The 19,708-nt window shown below is 30.8% G+C and overlaps 2 protein-coding genes across 2 annotated transcripts; both read left to right on the top strand.

Annotated features, from left to right (window-relative positions):
* The first annotated feature begins 8,478 nt into the window (after positions 1 to 8,478).
* Positions 8,479 to 10,404, top strand: LOC111019108 (WRKY transcription factor 71). Its single transcript, XM_022295396.2, has 3 exons — positions 8,479 to 8,876; positions 9,432 to 9,578; positions 9,723 to 10,404. Exons 1-3 carry the CDS (start codon positions 8,560 to 8,562, stop codon positions 10,120 to 10,122), a joined length of 864 nt encoding a protein of 287 aa, XP_022151088.1. The 5' UTR covers positions 8,479 to 8,559; the 3' UTR covers positions 10,123 to 10,404.
* Positions 10,405 to 15,547: 5,143 nt separating this feature from the next.
* Positions 15,548 to 17,889, top strand: LOC111020642 (uncharacterized). Its single transcript, XM_022297357.2, has 5 exons — positions 15,548 to 15,794; positions 15,880 to 15,949; positions 16,484 to 17,170; positions 17,391 to 17,535; positions 17,622 to 17,889. Exons 3-5 carry the CDS (start codon positions 16,636 to 16,638, stop codon positions 17,632 to 17,634), a joined length of 693 nt encoding a protein of 230 aa, XP_022153049.1. The 5' UTR covers positions 15,548 to 15,794; positions 15,880 to 15,949; positions 16,484 to 16,635; the 3' UTR covers positions 17,635 to 17,889.
* The last annotated feature ends 1,819 nt before the right edge of the window (positions 17,890 to 19,708 follow it).

Below are 19,708 nucleotides of genomic sequence, written 5' to 3'. Positions count from 1 at the left end.
TTTTTAGATCAAGTTGTGACTATAGCTATTCTAAGGTTACAGTAGCCATAATTATTTGATTTAGGTTAGTGTGGCAATAATCTAGCTAATATCATTTTAAATTGATTACTCTAATTTCATACAAATTAAATTATAAACTATGGTTATTCTAGACTCATGGCAGCTAAAGTTAATTGTAATTTAGGTTAGAGAAAAGGCTAAATTAGAGAATTAAAATTATAGCTAAAGTCAATCCTAGATAAAATTTATTATATCCGCTGCTCAAAATTAAATTTAGTTCCCTCAAAAGGGTGGTTATATTTTAATTTATTTTCTAGGAAAAAGATTTTTAATATTAATATTAGACGTCAATCGTCGATATTTTTTATATACCATAAAAGTATGATGAAATATAAAAATGTCAATACACAGAAAACTGAATATAAATTCTAATAATAAGGTTGATAACTTATTTTAAAATAGTATAATATTTATTTATTTGGAGTGTTTCTTATAAGCTTATCACTTTCTAAAATACCCACTAACATTAATATCTGTCGTAAAATTGAGACTTTGAGATTTGTACTGTAAAAAAAAAAATTAATGACATGTTTATCATAAGAAGGAAATATCTATTAGATTGATCAAAATAGTCCCTTGAGATCATCTTTGTCATGGAATAAATATTTTATTAGTGCATATAGTACTTCTTAGGTAAAAAAATAAAATGTAATTACTTTGGTAGGTAAAAGAAGATACTTTCACACATGAGATAAGGTTTAAGAGGTGGGATGGTTGGCCAAAGCGAGTCTAGCTCAATGGCAATTGACATGTACCTCCAATCAAGAGGTTGCGAGTGTACTAAAAAAAACCTTATGTCTCTATTTTATAGAAAATATTGATGAAAATATCGATGTTGATATTTGTTTTGTGGAAGCATAATAAAAAAAACATAAATATATTTAAATTAATAAATAAGGTTTTCACCATTTTTTAATAAATTAAAATTTCTTATTATCAGTATTATGTCCATGTTAGAAATATTTTGTTGAATTTTTTTAAAATTTTTTTACGATATAATAGAAATATTGATTCATCCTTGTGAATCTATGAACATATAAAAATATAGATATAAATGTGGATATGTTGATAAAAATTTAATAGGCATATTCTTCGGTCATCGAGTTCTTCGTATATTTGGATAATTAGATTTTTCACACCCAACTCAATTATTTAAATGGTAAGTTAGCCCAATAATCAGACAAAATCCAACCATGAAAATCTTTAAATAGTTATTGTTTATCATATTATGCCAAATAAATTAAATTGTTTATATTTTTAATTATAATAAATATTAAAATTGATTAATAATAAAATAACATGACAACATAATTATTAAGTCAATATAAATTCAAAAATAAATTCAAAAAATAAATGAGGTGATTTAAGATAGATAAATTTCTAATTCCTCCTCCAAATTTCTTAATTTATAATAAGTTGACATAAATATCAACTTTTATTTTCTAAATAGCATAGCTCATAAGATTTTGCCAACTTCACAAGCATCACATCATATAAGTATACTAGTAAGAAACACGTGCAGTGCACGTGAAATTTCATAGTTTTTATTTCAATGTTTAAAAATATAAAATTTAATTAAATAGTTAAAATTTATAATATAATTTGGTTTTTTTTTATCTCTAAATGTTTACCTCACCAAGTTTTTTGGTATTTTCAATACAATTCTCATCAACCATTGATGTGGTTGGTATGGCTAAAAGTATTATTCTTCAATTACTTATATTTTTTTTTTCTAAAATAACACATGTTCATGGATTTTTCATCTTTTTTTTCCCTAAACATAACAATAAATAAAAGTAAATACAACTTTGTTTCAATTTCTTATTTGAGTCATTGAAAAATAAAATGACAAAAAAGAAATTAGTGAGAGATAGAGATTCGTTCAGTCGTTCTTTGCCATGTTTGAGTTTCGGTCCAATTACTTGCCCTAGCTCGCTGAGAATGCCAACCGCAGCCATGTTCCGATGGATTGCTCCAGCTATTTTCATCACACGATGATCACTTTACCAAAGAGGAGGTCATTGAGAGAGTCCTCGTCGTTATCAAGTATCATCCCAAACTAGATCCGTCCAAGGTGATTCGACCTTATCACTCATTCTCACTTTTCTTTTTCCAATTGATTAAGTCGTTTGAAAAAAGAATTAAAAAAGTTTAATATTCAATCAAACAATCTAACTAAATATAAGAAAACACAAGACATTGACTAAAGGAGAAAATTTACCTACCGAAAGAGAAAAGAAACTCAAGTTTTGATGAAGAAAAAGTTGGGAGAAAGAGTAAGAAAAAACTCTTTATATAGGTGTAAAAAATAAAAAGTTACGAAACTTTTGAAATTCCTTATTAATTATAATTCAAAATAAGTTATAACTTTTTAACATAGAAATAAAGAGAAAACCCTCCATATTCTAACTCTTTATATTCTAACTCTTTATATTCTAACCTTTAAGATGGAGAGTTTATTAGAAAGAAAAAATTAATTTGAGAAATATAAAATTTGTAAGGATGGAGATTAAATATTTTAAAAGAAATGAAAGAAAAGGGAAAGTGGTGTGGGAGGAGAGAGAGAGGAGTGAAAGAGAAAATTTTATATTTGAAGGACAAAATTGCCCTCAAAATATCTATGGAATGTTGAAATTAAAAGGACAAAATAGGGAGAAAAAGTTTCTCTCTATAGCCGCCTTTATATATACTATAGATTATCAACCAATTATAATAGTCACATACGATATGAATCTATAACTGAAAAATATTAATTCGTAAGAGATTATACTAAAACAATTTTTTATTTAGTACACTAACCTACGAGAATGGAGATTCGAACCTACAATATTTTAGTGTTTGAAATATGTTTAGGTTTGTTATATTAAAATTTTTTTTTAGTATAATATTTGAGATGGGGGATTGAACTCACAACATTTTAATTGAAGATATATGGCTATAGCCGCCCAATTATGCTCGCTTGGGCCTATATTAAAATTCTTTAAATCAAGATGGGCTAAATGAAAAAAAAATCTTAATTTTTAATAATGATGTCACGTCCTCATATAAATAATAGTATTGAAAAATTGGAAATTACAATTTACAAGAGGCTTTCAGACATCACACGTGTATTTTATTTGACCGGTGAGAATCGTGAAATTCTCGGGAATAGGCACGTGTGAAATGAACGACACGTCGTAATCGAAGTTCGACGGATGCGTGCGGGACAACGCCGTGCAGCGTGGTGCGGCGGCCGGCCAACCATTGGGATCCGATCCAGATCCGGATGGTGACGTGGATCCGTACTCTGTTTTTTTAATAACCAAAAAAAACACCAATTTTGAATTTTCTAATTTTTCCCGTTCCGTTTGGTCTGCTCGGCGAGTCGGTCCCACACGGCTACCTTTCGGTCTGATTCCTTTTTGTCGGTTCCATGCAAATTTATCTTTATCTTTTTCTTTTAATCATACTTTTTATATACCTGGAGGAAAATTTGAAAATATTATATACTTATATTAGTTAAATTACAAGCTTAATTTAACTTGAAAATGGTACTAATAAATTTATTAACTTTAAAAAGTAATTAATAAGTTCTTAAATGATGTGTTATGTTTAATAAATTTTTTATTTTTAAAAAGTATATCATAAGTTCATAAATTTTAAATTTTGTGTTGTGATCTATTAAATACTTTTTAAAATTTATAATTATGTTCTTTTTAGTACAACATGTAGAGGTGAGAGATATATTTCAATTATCGTGCATTTCGACAAAATTTATACATCTATTAAACATTAATTTTGTATTTGATTTTAATAGATCTATAAAATTTAAAAAATATCTAATATGTCAAAGTTTAAAGATATACTAAACCTAACTCATAAAAATTTATGAACCAAACCTACCATTCAAATTTTATATTATAAAGTTTTAGACTTGTAGTTAAATATAATGCAGTTTAAAACATATAGACCATCTAAAAGTTGGTTTTAAAAACTATAAAAAGTTATTTTTTGTTTATTTATTTTTTTTAAAATTAACTCGAGTCTTTCTTCATTTAAAAATAATCATACAATTAAAAAATACTCGAAACAATAATTCTTACAAATATTTAGGTCATCAAACAACCTTTACATCTCATTTTTACTTTCTAAGACATATATCTGATCCCTTACCTATTATCACATACTTTATTAAAAACTAACCTTACGAGTACACAATTCGATCCCCCAAATTATTTAATAATAAAAAATTAATTTTGATATTTACCATAAGAAAAGTTTCTCTCTATAATCTCATCTATCATTGCAATCGAAAAAGAAAAACTATGCAGATGTAAACATTAAAGAAACTGAACAAGAATCTGATAGATAAGGTTTGGTTGAGACAACAACTTTAAATACTTTTTTCTCTTGTGATGCATCATTATTGTTTGAACGAGGAAATAACATGAAAAAACTGTAACCATGTGAAAAATTTGAATAAAAAGAAATTAATTTGAACAGAGATTAGTAGTGGGGAAAAGGGCATTAATAATTGGAATTTGGAAATAGGAAGGCAGCACGAAACTTCAGAGCCACACGTGCGAATTTTTCTAGGGATTATATCCAACAAAAAAGCCGAAGAAAAAGGAAATTGAGATTTTGTTTCTCTTTTTTTTTTTGGTGGGATTTTCGGATCATGTCTGTCCAAAAAGAAAGCTGCTCCACCAATAATCCCATCACCGAATATACCAATCTTCCTCTCAAAGTTTTTTTTTTTTATTTTAAATAATATATCTTTTTGAATAAGAAATTATTGAGCGATAAAATTTGACTATATATGTTACATGCATGAAAATAAAAGAATTTATTATGTGTTGATTTTAATCAATTTTGAGGCTTCGTTCGCGGATTCTAACGATTCGTTGGTAGTGGTTAGAACAACAAACTCGAAATCGGCAAGAGGTATAATTGTGAGAGTTGTAAGTTGAGTTTGTGGTTTGGTTCTTAAAATATATTGTCTTTCTTAGAAAATTTTTAATTTTTTGTTATCAAATATTTCCTTAAATCTCACTTCATCGTTTCATCATTCAATTTAAAGATTGAAAATTTTAAACATTGCGATAAAAGTTAAAACTTTTAAATTATTGAAGATGAAAATTTAAAAATATATATAGTATACTTTGGACACCAAATAGCATATTTACTTCCATCTCAATTGTATATTATTTTTGATGCACTATTCATGGATCACTTGTTATGGCCCACTTAATTAAGGATCTTTCTCTCTATTTATGGTTCAATTAATGATCAAGTAAATTTATAATTTATGAGTAAATTTTGGCCAACAAATTTAGTTGAACGGTAATTAACATCTAACTCTCATAAAGAGATCATAAGTTCGATTCTCCCGTCTTCACTTATTGTACTAAAAAAAGAGTGAATTGAGATTTTTTTTTCTTTTTCATGGGATGAATTTGAATTAGAAATAAATAAAAGTTAACGAGATTAAGAATTGTCATTTACTATATTAGTTAGTTGGGACCAAAATGCATTATTTAGCTTTAATTGCCTTAATTAATTAAGCACTTGATTAAATACGTGCTTTCTTCTAAAAAAAATTACTTTCGAAAGAAAAGGAAATTATACTGCTGGGCATAGTTTTTAAAACATGATATTTTAGAATTATTAATTGTATTCAGCCCCCAAAGTTTCGAAATTAAATGACATGACAAGTTTTCCATAGGTTCAAACATAAAATACAAACGTCATTCCAATAAAAGAAAAGGACTTTTTTATTTCCACAAAGAAACAAAAAAAAAACCACTATTAAACCACAAAAATTGCTAAGAGAGATTCTAAAATTTTCAAACTTCAAACTCATTCACGTTTAGAATATTAATCTTTTCCAATAAAGTAAAAGGAACCCAATACAATGATCCAAACCCTATAAAATAAACTTTTCCCTAACATATAAAAACAAAATGGTAAGTGTTAATTTCAAGCTTAAAATGATAGATCATGTTACAAAAGAGAAAAGATAAATTGATAAAAAAAAAAAAAAAAGTAAGAAGAGAGCAAAATATTTAAAAAAATATTTGAAAGTATTTTCAAAAGTAGGGTAGTGAAATCGCAGTCATTGGATGCGATTTTAGGTAAATTGTATTTAATGGCTGCGATTTTAGGCGAAATAGGAGTTTGCAAGTCGAAATCGAAGCTAATGACCGCAGCTTCGGTGTCACGTGTTGGGATGGAAATGGTAGGGAAATCACATGCATTTGCTGCGAGTTATATGGTATATATATTATTTTGTCAATTTATTTCATTATAAGAATTGTCCAGCAATGGTCATAATGTTTTAATCCTCCATTCACGGATCTGTCAATAGTTTGAATGTATAACTTAATTTTATAATTTTTTTTATTTATACTACATTTATTTTGTTATTACTTTTAAATCTACATTATTTTTTAATTTATTTTTTAAATTATATTATTCTTGAACTTTCTCAGTTTTGTTCAGTCTTGTTTATAATCAATGGAAGAAGAGAGTATATGTTATTGGCCTCAATTTAATGATTTCCTTGCATTTAATTATTTAATAATTATTTTTTTTTGAAAGAAACATTTAATTAATTGCCTGTTTGACAAAATGACAAAGACTTCCCATAGCCCCCACCCATATTAAGCTAATCTTTCCCATCATATACTATACTATGTCACCCTCCTTCAAATTAAAAATCAATATAATCCATTCAACTTATACATTATTTTTTGTCAATTACCACTCACTAACGTATGCTCGTTTTAGCAACTTATACATAATTTATCTTTAGAAAAAAAAGATTTCCGATGATAAAGGGTAGGTTTGATTTTTTTTTTTAGTAATAGATATTATATAATAAAAAACAAAAATAAAACATTTGTTATTTGAAAGATATTAGGTATATAACTTTGTGTTACTAGCGCTCACATGAGCATGATTTAATAGATAAGACACTTGTTACTATTTTAAAGGTCGATGGTTTGATCTCCAACTTTATTGGACTAAAAAAGAGATTATCAATGGTTCAAGAGTTGAGTATATGAATAAAATAATCTAATATATTAGAGCTTTATTTTTTTTATTTTTGCTTTTATGGTGATTTAACAAAATTTAACATAATATTAAGATGAGAGTTCTTGTTCTTGACCTCTCTATAATCTCATTTCCTCTCCAATTAACATCAATTATCAACTAAACTATTGGCGAAATTTTTGCCTTTGTTAAAAAGGATTTTCAAAATTTTAATTTTTATAATTTTAATTAAGCATTGAAATGGATTAGTTTTTTTTTTCAGAAAAATTGAAACATATGAAAAGTTGGTAAATAAGATTAATTTCTAAACACAAGAAAAATGAAAATTTTAATTATCATAAAAATTTATTTTTAAATCTAGTGTCTATTTTATGTACGATTCTTTGAGGAGATAAATTGAATTCATCAAAATCTAGCTATCTCGAATACAGTGATTTTGATACATATATTATAATAATTAAAATATAACATTTATTTTCATAAAATGGTCCAAAGGCTAGAATGACGGAACAAAAGTCATCTCGAACACTGTTTCAAAATCTGTGGAGACTATCAATCTTAACTGTTTGAGATCAATAACCAGCATGATTTGTGAAATTTAACTAATCATTCTTTACCTGTTATGGTGGAGAATAAAGCAATTTTGGAGGCAATTATTTCATTACCAATTCTAAATACGGGTGACATGATTGACAAGATCTCTCCATTAATCGAGGAGTCTCTCCGACGTTATTTAATGAGATTGAAGATATTGTGACTTTAAGTAAAGTGTTTAGTGAGCTTAAATTTGTTCATGTTCTTAGTTATTTGACGCAAGTTGTTTTACTGGCCAAATGTATCATTTTTTATTATTTATCTATCTTTTGGGATAATTGTGTTTATGACTTGATCAGTGGTCCTATTTTTTTTCTAATGCATTGTTTTTTAATTAAAAAAAGAAGTTTGAATATCTTTTATTAGTTTCTTAAAAGAGGAAAAGATTGAAAAGAGAATCGAGATTGTGAAAGACAAGGAGACAATGAAGCAATTTCGGGATTGAGGAAAGCAAAAAGGAAAAAAGAAAGAATATAATAATATAATTACTATTACTATTATTATTATTATTTTGAGTATGAATATAATTATTATTTAATGTTAATGCTGGAATTGCCACGCACGCATGCTCTACAAAACGACGCGTATTCATAATTTAGCCGCATATACTTCACGTGCGTCAAAATCCCGTTCAGACCGACCGGTTACCGTCTCAGTACGACGTTCACACCTTCTGTTCTGTCGGTCCACGTACTTGGTTTCCACTCCCTCTGTCTCGTCCGTACCAAACTCTGACCTACAATTGCCGGTCACCCCCTCCTAGAAAAACAGCTTCTTAACTCCCCATTTTCCCATTTCTCCCAATTCCCAACCCCCATTTTCTCTCTCTACAAAATCCCCCATCTCTCTCTAGGTTTTGGGACGGCGGCGATGGAGGACGTGGCGGCAGCCGATTCGTTGAGATGCCCATTTTCCGATGCCTTCGAATTCGTCGACGGAAATGGTCGGCTAGAATTTATGGATCTTCTTGGAGTTCAAGACTTTTCGTCTCAATTATCGTCTTCTCTTATCGTTCCAAATCTTGAGGCAAACTCCATCATAGAGAATCTCGAGATTTGGAACCGTTGGCCCGCAACGTCGAATTCATCATCGACATCTAATGAAACTGTCAACGACGAACTGACAGAGCAGAATCAAGATGGAGGCGAAAAACGTCGCCTACCAGAATCCGTGAAATCTGACCAACGGTGAGGGTCTTTTGATTTTAATTCTGTTATTTAATTTTTTCTCCTTATCTTCTGCTAAGAAACTTATGAAGATTAGGTGAAATTTTGATAAATTAGACAATAATTTATTGTAAGAAGAAAAAAAAAACATAAAACGACGGAGCATTGTGTCTAGAAATAACCAGAATCTGATATTTTTCTTAAAAGAAAACTGTTTTTCCCCTCTTTCTTAAATAAATTTAAAAGTCTCAGAACTCAATCTTTTAGAAATTTTTTAGATTCTTATGATTTTGTTGTTCTTTTCATTAATTATTGCCAAATTTAAAAGTAGAAGAATTTACCTACACGAGTTTTCAATTTGATTATTTAGTGTGTGCACTATAGTTAACAGAAGAGATAAAGAATATTTAACTAATCATAATTTTATTCATAATGATTTGATAATTTGTTAAATAGATGGAACTATTTTAGGCTAAATCACCCCGAATTCAAAAGCTTAAGAGTATAGGTTATAGGAAATTAATCAATACTTTAATCCTTTATGATTTATAATATTAAATTTTGTGAAAAATATAGGTCGAAAGTAATGAAGACGAACCAGAAGAAGAAAGAGCAAGAACCACGATTTGCGTTTATGACAAAGAGCGAGGTCGATCACTTGGAAGATGGATATAGATGGAGAAAGTATGGCCAAAAAGCTGTGAAAAACAGCCCTTATCCTAGGTAAAAAACTTCAACATAAATTTTCATGTCTATATCTTGTTCAATCTTTTAGATTTTCTGAAGATTATTTTGGTCTTGTTTTTAGAAATTACGTTGTTTAGGACAAATTTTTGTAACATGGCGTGTTTGGTTTTTCTTCTGTAGGAGCTATTATCGTTGCACTAGTGTGGCATGCAATGTAAAGAAACGAGTGGAGAGATGTCTTAAGGATCCGAGCATTGTGGTGACAACCTACGAAGGCCAACACACTCACCCCAGCCCTCTCATGCCCCGATCAACCTTCATTCATCACCCCATTTCTGCCGCCACCGCCCTCCATGGTAGCTCCACAACGTTCGCCACCACGCCCCCGTCTCTCTTCCACTACCGAAATGCACACAATTGGGATTTTGTTGGCCACCCGAACGCTTCCTATGTGTCACCTTCGTTTCATCAGGAGCGACAACTGCATGACATTGTCTCCTCTGAACAAGATGCTCATTTGCTTGCTATCAATTATGGGTCGCTTCAGGATGTCATCTCTTCCAATACGTTAGGCTGGTAGAGGGAGATGGTTTGACCTCACCCGACCCAATTAGTTGTCACTTATTTAGAATATAATGTTAGTTACATGATTGTATACAATACGTATATTGGATTGATAATCCAATATTTTTTAGATGGATATAGTGACAACTAATTTTAAGCCTAGTTCAATTAGTTAAGACATATATCTTTGAGTGTATATATATTATGGACCAAAAGGTCGGAGGTTAAAATCTCCCTGTCACATATTTACCTAAAAAAAATTTGATGGATTCAATGGCACCATATTATGATTTTTGTAGATTTCGTTCATTCTGTTTGGTTTTATTTTTGTCACTTTATTTTGGAAGTTACTAAAACATAAAAAATTAAAATCAGTTAAAATTAAGTTAAAAAAAACTTGTCTTTTATTTTTGCTATTTAGCCAAATCTTTAAATGTGTTTTTAGAAAATGGAAAATTCATACAGAAGGGTGAACAATAAATACTTTGTTTTCAAATTTAAGTTTAAAAAACAAGCATCATGAAATAGAATATTAATTAAGATAACAAATTAAAGAAAAAACAATGACAACACACACAGAACAAAATCAAATTACTTTCTAAAAATACTTTTAAAAATCAAAATGTTAAAAAAATAGTAGTATTGATATATAATGACGATTTTTTTTTCTAATACAATACGTGGAGTGGGGTGGAGAATTGAATCATCGACCTTTTGATTGGAGATATATAATAATGAGTTTGATTGTTAAAGAAATAAAGTGGTGAGTGGGTGGTGCAGTGTGGTAAATATCCACACGATAAAAATTCAATAAAGATTAATATCTCTAGAAAATTATTAAAAAATTATAATAAATATGTGAAATAACAAAAGAAAAAAAAACATATATATAATCTTTTGGGTGGGAGACAAATGTTTTGACTATGTTCATATTAATTATTAATACTAATATTATATCATATTAGTGATCTTTTTGAATTCGAACACTATGTTTATCAATTTTAGGAAATCAAAAACAAAATACATATATTGTTGTCAATTTTTTTTAGTCAATTCACCTTTTACATCGACAGGAATCATAAATATATAAAAATATTGATAAAAATATGGACATATCTCACGGTAGAGGTAGAAGTGCAGTCGAGAGGACAGTTGCTGACAAACTTTAATTAGGGCTGTCCGACATGACGTTTTTCTCAATTCTCTGTCTCATATCTGTGAATAGAGAGAGAGATTTGATACATCGAATTTGGAAGAAGGGCCTTTAATTTAGCCATTGAAAGTGACTCCCGATATATCTTTAACATCTCTTTTCCACCACTACCCCTCACATTCACACAAATCAATATCATTCTCATCCCATCTTGCTTACTCAATTACAAAATAATAATACTCTTTGTATTTTTCCTTTTGTATGATACTAGACAAATATTATCCACTTCTTTTCCTTTTATAAATAAATACATTATCCATCTCGTAGTTCAGCGTGGAGGTAGGTTTGGATAATTATCTTTAATGGTATGAGATTCTTTGGGTGAAACTAAAAGTAAAGCCGTGAATGTTATATCCAAAACGGACAATATCATACAATTGTGGAGATATTTGGGTAACATGGAGTGTCGTTGTCATTAACAGTTTACATATTAGATTTGCACTAGGATTGAGTTAATGAGCGATAATTTTATTTAACACGACAGACATGAGAGAGTGGGTCAAGTAGATAAAATAAGAGTGGGTGACCCAATTATTGATCCTTATTTTTTCTAGTGTGCCTATTCAAATCATTATTTGTTAGTTCGATCAAACGTGTCACGTTGAACGTTTAAGTAATGATGCTAATGATATAGACTCATTAGAATTAAAATTGAACGTCAAGTGATGTAGTTGATAATTTTGTTTGAGTTTAGAGATGAAATAGATACAACTATTCAAACTAAAGGACTAGATTTGTAGTTTAATATGTACGGAGGTGCCACTTTGACCCTTTTTTTAATCTATAAGACCTTCTAAAACTATTTAGATATCTTCATTCACTACTAGAAATTACATTTTTGACGACGTAGAAATACGTCGACAAAAGTCGAAAAAATGTTGGCCAAAAATTTTCTGATGAAAAGCTTTTGTCGACAAAGGGTCGTTGGAAAAACCCCTTGCCAACGGAAAAGAGTAAAACGTCGTGATAGACCATAAATTTTCGTCGAAAAATCTTGTAGTGATTTTAATAGCATTATTTCTACCTTTCAAAAATTCCTCCAAAAGAATAAGGTACAATTGTTTAACCTCCAAAGTACTTCAACCCACCAAATATCTACCTTTAGTGGCCTTTGCCACTTTTTAGTACTCCCCTTTCAATTGGTTAGAGCCAATCTATTAATTATTTGTCTATGTTATTTATGTCGGTATACATATTGTTCAGTGGATAAGGTTTAACAACTTAAAGTTAATGGTTCAATCTTCATTCTTACAATTGTTGAACTCGAGAAAAGGTAAATCATATTCCAAATATCTCATTATATTTTTCAACCTAATACTTCTTCAAATATAAGATGAATCCATGTTCAATTCTTGAAGTATACATGTCCAAGAACTCTTCTTAAGATGTCAGCTAATTTTTTTTTTTATAATCTTTAGTGTAGAGTAAGTGTAACGCTCGATTAGAATGAATCGATACCACATCTGAATGAGAAGGATCCTGAAACCATAGAAAGTATGGTTAAAAAAGCTTAAAAGAAAGTTACTACCTATACTAACAAAGTGCACCTTCCTTTTCGATAATTCAATCGTAACATGAAATAATCTTCGACTGGTGACCTCCTAACAAGGATAGCTAGCTTAGTTAAAAATCAATAGTTTTTTTTCAGCGAAAATGAACTTAATTTGATAAGAACAATAACACTACAATGAGTTACACATTTGAAACTGAACCTCCACTCGCGACATTGAGAAGCCAAATGGGGAAACAACACTATCCCAAAGACTAGAAAGACCAAAGTGCAAAACGCAGCTCATCAAAATGTTAAGGACAACGTTACCCAAAATTATCTCCACAATGGTATGATATTGTCTGTTTTGGCCATCACCCTCACAGGTTTGTTTTTTGTTTCACCAAAAATGTCTCATACCAATGGAGATAATTGTCTTTCTCTTATATACCATGAATCACTCCGCCCCAACCCGAACATATCATAAACCCACAAATATTCCTCCTTCACCAACCCATGATACAAATTTCAATCCACTGAGAAGATATATGACAAGCATATCAATATCAGGAGTAGTTCACTTTTATTATAAACCTTCGTAACACTTTTTGGCTCATCGATCTTGGTCGATGCTTATTTGAGCGTTTTTAGACTCTGATATCATGTCAATATTCATGAGGTTCTATTTCAAAATCAATTAGTATGAGAAGTAATCCACTTGTATTATAAACATTTGTTAGATCCCTTATTAACAAATGACATCCACACTTATTTGGATCCATTTCTGAATCGGGTCTTCACATTTTCTAGTGTATTTCTACCAAAACTTTGACATAGTGATGTGATTTTTGCACTTCCATTCCATCATTTCCAAAAGCAACGTACTCAAATTTGGCCGCAAACTCTAGCATGGATCTTTCTTATTTCCCGATTTAAGAGGATTAGAGGAACCAAATCATTTACAAATCTAGCACAATAATGTTAAAAATGCTTTTTCTAATAGAAAATAATGTTAAAAATAATAAATTAATTACAATTCATTCTTATTTATAAAGATAATAATTAATTAAATAAATTAGGAAAACAAGTCACAATATTTCATTTTAAGAATATGGCATAATATTTCATTTTGGTATTTGAGTTCCTTCCAATTGGGACTCAAGAAGTAAAAGAAAAAAAAAAATTTACTTTCAATATCGGTCTATCAATTTTTAAATGTCTATTTTAACTCCCTGAACTTTTAAATATTATTTTTAGTACGTGAAGTTTAAAAAATATAATCGTTAGTTGACCTATATGGTTTCGCTCACATCAATATGTTAATACATATATTTGAAGTCATGTCTCATCTATTTGTTAAAAGAAAAACAATTGGTAATGAAAAAATAAATTATTCTTAAAAAAAGAAGTTTAAGAGACTTGGACATTTTCAAGGTGGACAATATACTAGATCTAACCGTTTACGGATTAAAGTATATATTTTGAAAATTCAGGGATGAAAATGAAATCTTGAAAGTTTAGGACTTGTTTGGTATGCAATCTAGATTGTGTTTATTGTTTTTAGATTAACCATTAGTGAATATTTGTTTAGTTTGTTTAGTAAATTTGTTATTTAAATTAATCAAAGTATTGAAAAATTTGAAAACATATTTTTATGTTGTTGTACTAAAAAAACATATTTTTATGTTTTCAGTATTTTCAAATCTTAAATTTAAAACTTTAAAATTGAAACTTTTGCTAAATATATTATTTAACGTTAAAAACTCATTTTTATTTTTTTAAAATTAAAACTGAGAATATATTAATTGTAAAAGAATAAGTGTACAAAATTTATAACATATAAGTTAATAAATTAATTAATAAAATTTTATATTGAACTAAATATTTAATTGATAACTGCCACTATTTACAAATATGTTAATATAAACTTGAGATTTAACTTCTAAATGTGCTAAAAAATATATTCAAAAAATATTGAAAAATTTCATTGAATATGAGCTCTCATATTTAAATTTCTATTTTCAGATTTAACTAAACAAACTAAATTAGATTTAAAACAAAAATAAGACTAAACTTAAATTTTTGGATCTCCTGACAATCTATTAAAGCAAGCAGTTGTGAATTTTAATCCCTACCATGTAACTCTTGACTAATATCGATAAGTTCACGTGTTGGATTCCATAAATAAATTTAATATTCAAGCACACTGTGATTTAACATTTTATTGGTCATGCCAAAAAAAAAAAGTATTGACATGTTAAAAAAATAATACATTATTCTATCATGGCGTCTTTGGGAATTTCAGAGTGAAACTTTTATTAGGGATTTTTTTCTATTATATATTTATAGTTTTATAAAATTTTAAAAAACGACTTACAATATTTTAAAAAAGAATTTCATTTATTAAGTTAAACATAATTCAATTGATTAAGACATTTTATCTTTGAATCTTCACCTGTGAGTATCCTCCAAAATTCTAACATAAGCATAGTTTAGCAGTTAGAACGTCCACCTTCAAACTTAATTTTTCATTTTAGTATTTGGTATAGTTAAAAAAAATAACAAAATTTGTTAAAATTGAAGTATCGAACTATGAAAATTAGATTTTAATTATAAACAAAAATGAGAGAGAACTAAAACTAAATCCATTTCTCTTGCTACGAAAGCCTATCTTTTCGCAAAAAGGAGGGATCTTTCTTCCAACTTATGAAACTAATTTTCAATAAACCAAAACAATTAACATAAAAAGAACTAATTTCCCATCAAATTTTGTGAAATTGAAATCCCCTCGAAACAAATTTACCAGTGGCCGACGATTCGTGAACAAATTTCCCTGGGGGACGTGGGATACTGTCCCGTCATTGGTTTTTGACCCGTTGGAGCGGAATATGAATATCGTCTGAGGAACAAGGATATAGACTCAGTCGTCTCGTCGGTCGCCGTCTCCGATCAGGACAAATTCTCACCCCGATTTAAAAAAATAGAGGTTTACTTTTATTATTTTACGATGACCCATTTCATTAAACTATTGTTTTTTCCCCCAATAATGCTGCTTCTTCATTTGCCCGCAGATGATCAGAAGAACAGTGGCGAAATCGATGTGGATCATGTCGGTTTGAGCAGAAAAACGCTTGAATTTGGGTATGTTTGTACTGAATCCTTGCTATTGGGTTCTGGGTTCCTCGGTTCGAGGGATTCTAGGTTATTTTTGCGACTTATTCTCCATTTTCCGTTTGTGTTCGATGGTTTTCTTTTTAATTTCTGTTGGTCTGGATCCTATGTTTAGTTTTCATTTTCTGGGCTGATGGGTTTTCTGGGTTTTTTGTGTGTTCGGCAAAATTTGTTTTGGAATTACCGAAGTTGATATTGTTTGGTTATTGGTATTGAAATATGGGTGTCGGTTTATTTCCTTTGTTGTTGTTTCATTTTCTTTAACTATGTGCTTTAATGGAGTAGATTCTTACATGGTTGGGGGTTGTTCTGATTGTTGTTTTCTTGCTTATTTTGTGTTAATTGATGGCTTTGATTCTCTTTGGAGGTCCTTTTAATGTCTATGAGATTGAGTTTCTGAGTATGGTTCAGTTATTTCATGGCTTTTGAAGTTTGTTATTGCAATTTGTAAATTTCTGAAGTGGGAGTGTTTTTGTCTGTTTTGTTTTTGCCGTTGCTTTTAAGGCCATTGTTTCAGCGATTTGGTGGACAGACATTTGCCCCGGGAACAGACCTTTATCTTTGATTGTGAAGTTGGACTTCCTTTTTCTCTATTTTTTTGGTGGCGGGGAGTGTGTTTTCGCTTTTAGAGTCAGAAAGGCTATGAGATTGAGTATATGGCTTTAAGAGAAGAGGACCTCAAATTCGATCCTGAAAGCGGGGGGAGGATTGGCCAAGAGGTTGGGAGCAAAGAACCAAATTCAATAAAGATAGAGGAGAAGAATGTTTGGAGTAGGTTTACAGAGGCTGGACTGCCAAAGGATGAACGAGGTGTCACCTTAAACGGTAATTTTGCGAATTCTGTTGGCGAGGTCATTGCTGATGAGAACATAGAATTGTTAATAGATAAGGGTTTGGAAGGAGAAGATGGTCGTGAAGTTGTTGCGCTTGTGGAGAAGAATAATGTGAGAGGGAAGCATAAGAATAAGAAAAAGGCTCTAAAGCCACCGCGACCACCTAAAGGTCCTTCACTTGACGCTGCTGATAGAATGCTGGTGAAGGAAATTGCAGTGCTTGCTATGAAAAAGCGTGCAAGAGTCGAGCGAATGAAAGCATTAAAGAAGGTGAAAGCAGAGAAAACGTCATCTCTGAGCAGTTGCATACCTGCCATGATTATTACATTCCTCTTCTTCCTTGTCATAATCATTCAAGGTTAGTAAATTATAGGTCCTATTACTTTTGCTCTTAGAATCTGATCGGTCTCAAAAATTTGAACACCTTCAATTGATGGGAGTCTCCGCTGTCTCCGAGCTGCTGTTTGGGGGGGAAGGTTGTTCATCTTGTTGGGTTCTGTGATGTTTTTATCAGTCTATGTCTGCCTTTACCGATATGTTTTTATGGACATGTCTGTCTTGTTCAACTCTTTTTACAGGAATAAGCTCCAGAAGTAGTTCGATGTTGCAGGGGTCTCCCGGACCCGGACCTTCTGTCGGTGGTAGTAGCGGTTTCATTTCCATTCAGTACATAAATAGCCTTCCCCCAAATCAAAGCGATATACCTGATCACTCCTCTGTTAAGTGCGTGTTGCTGAACAATCATGATTGATGAAATACAAGTTTGTACATAATTCTAGTCTAATTTTTATATTATCTTGTTGATGCAGTTCTGCAGCATAGCTCGGTTTCTGGTTTTGTTCCTCTAGGAGGAAATAAAAGCTGGCTGATTTGAAGAGTTTTTGAAGTTGAGATCCTATGTGGCAGCTCGGTGGCCCATACGGCCTTCATTTTTTGTTTTTCTTTTTTCTTTTTATAGTTATTGTGATATGTGATCACGTTGACCATGGTTTTTGTAAATAAAACGAAGAATTTTCGGTTTTTTGTAATCAAATGCTTTTATATTTTAATTCTATGTTAAATAATTTATATTGGCAAGTTCATAGATGTAGCTGACCTTGCTTGTTTCCAGGCTTTCTTTTGATCAATTGAATTATGAACCTCTTCCTGTTCAATTTAGATCAAATCTGCAGAACTATGATGATACAATTGGCAGATGCTTAACCCACTAGACTTTTGATTGGCTGACTGGTGCAGGATGTTCGATCTGTTCTCCGAGGATCAAACAGGTACGACAACTGTACAAATGATTCTTTAATTTGTTAGATTTATGGGCGAATGTATCATGTTAGGTACTTGATAGCATTATGATTTGCTTGTTCTGATAAACTATGCTTGGAGGTAGAGCTGTAGGCCTCTTCTCCAATGAACCAACTTGATCTTTTATCCAAGATGTCAAGTTCTCCGGTCTTGTCACCGGCTCGGCAAGCTAAAAACACACATTGGACGTGAGAGATACCGAGTTTCATGACGATTATCATTATATTGAGATCATTAGAAGATTTATAGTATCTGTTTTTATTCTTTACTTTGAGATGTTTCGATTTGAATTAGAAGAATCTTATTGGCCAGCGTGAGTTTAGCTTGTCAATAATTGATACCTATCTCCGATCAAGAGGTCATGAGTTCGAATCCCCCTTGTTGTACCAAAAAAAATAGGACATAAAAGTAGCAAATGTGCAGATTTTGAAGGTTTATTTCTTTAGCTTGTGCTGTTTCAGAGATTGGAGAATATCATTTATTTTGTGATATTTTTTCTTTCAAATATAGAATTCTCTTCTATGGTACTCCAAGTTTCCTTTTAAGTTTGAACTCTATAAATAGGCCTCATCTTTCTCTCTGTTTTCTTTTCCTCTCATTCTCTCTCTACCCTTCTCATGTTTCTCTCTCTACTCTCCATTTCTTTCTCTCTCTGGCTTAAAGATGTTCCCTCTCATCAAGTGGGCTGCCATTGTTGTTTCTCTGCTACTTGTTAACCACTCTTCATCTTTGGTTGCAGCCAATCTCATTACAGAAACATGTTCGAAGACATCCCATGTTGACCTTTGCATATCGAGCCTTGGGGTCTACCCTCGAAGCCCGACGGCCGATGTTAGGCGTCTTGCCGAGATCATCCTCAAAGAGACATTAGCGAACGCCCAAGAAATTCTGGCACAGAGTTGAGAGCTTCATCAACCAGACGACAGATCCTGCAGTGAAGGAATGTCTCGCTGCCTGCAAAGTGCTGTATCGACTTGTAACCGACTCGACGATCCCAAGCGCAATGTGGCAACTCTCGTTGAAGGAGTACAAGATCGCTGTTGGCAATGCCATGGATGTGGCTTGGGAGATCGGGGCTTGTGGAGAGGCATTCAAAAATAGGTCTTTAGAGTCACCATTGACATCATGTAACTCTGCTGTGATAAGCTTTGCTGAAATCTCTACTAGTATTGTTTGCCAATTTTTTTCCCTTTTTTTTTATATTATTTGGAAGTTGCATTCAATATGGTTTTATTTAAAAGATTTAAGTCCATGAAACATTTATAGAGCCTCTTTTAGCAGTGGAAGATCTTTGGAGTTGAATAGATTCAAACTTCGGAAGTAGTAGATCCAGAATAGCATTGAGTTAGTTGCTTTTGCAGTAGATCAGCTGATCCGACACAACTTATTCATAATACATGTATATATTTTGATAATAGATGATAGTGGCATACCTTCAATCTTGAAGGTCCCTTGATAAACACCTTTCTATCTCTAAATAAAAGAAAATTTCATTTTAAAATAGGCATTCTAACAGAGAATTAACATTTAATTGAGAATATCATAAAAATATAGTAACAAATGGGGACATAATTTCCTAGGGATAATCTGATCTCAG

The sequence above is a fragment of the Momordica charantia genome, assembly GCF_013281855.1.
Source record: "Momordica charantia cultivar OHB3-1 chromosome 9 unlocalized genomic scaffold, Mcharantia_2.0 BLBB01000009.1, whole genome shotgun sequence".
Lineage (NCBI taxonomy): Eukaryota > Viridiplantae > Streptophyta > Magnoliopsida > Cucurbitales > Cucurbitaceae > Momordica > Momordica charantia.
The sequence above is the reverse complement of the archived record's forward strand: the minus strand, read 5'-3'. Positions and strand labels throughout refer to the sequence as shown.

Excerpts from the sequence above, each read along its gene's own strand:
- LOC111019108 (XM_022295396.2), top strand. The coding sequence starts at position 8,560 with ATGGAGGACGTGGCGGCAGCCGATTCGTTGAGATGCCCATTTTCCGAT. Across the intron at positions 8,877-9,431 it reads TCCGTGAAATCTGACCAACG|GTCGAAAGTAATGAAGACGA; the intron begins GTGAGGGTCTTT and ends TGAAAAATATAG. Across the intron at positions 9,579-9,722 it reads AAAAACAGCCCTTATCCTAG|GAGCTATTATCGTTGCACTA; the intron begins GTAAAAAACTTC and ends TTTCTTCTGTAG.
- LOC111020642 (XM_022297357.2), top strand. The coding sequence starts at position 16,636 with ATGGCTTTAAGAGAAGAGGACCTCAAATTCGATCCTGAAAGCGGGGGG. Across the intron at positions 17,171-17,390 it reads CCTTGTCATAATCATTCAAG|GAATAAGCTCCAGAAGTAGT; the intron begins GTTAGTAAATTA and ends CTCTTTTTACAG.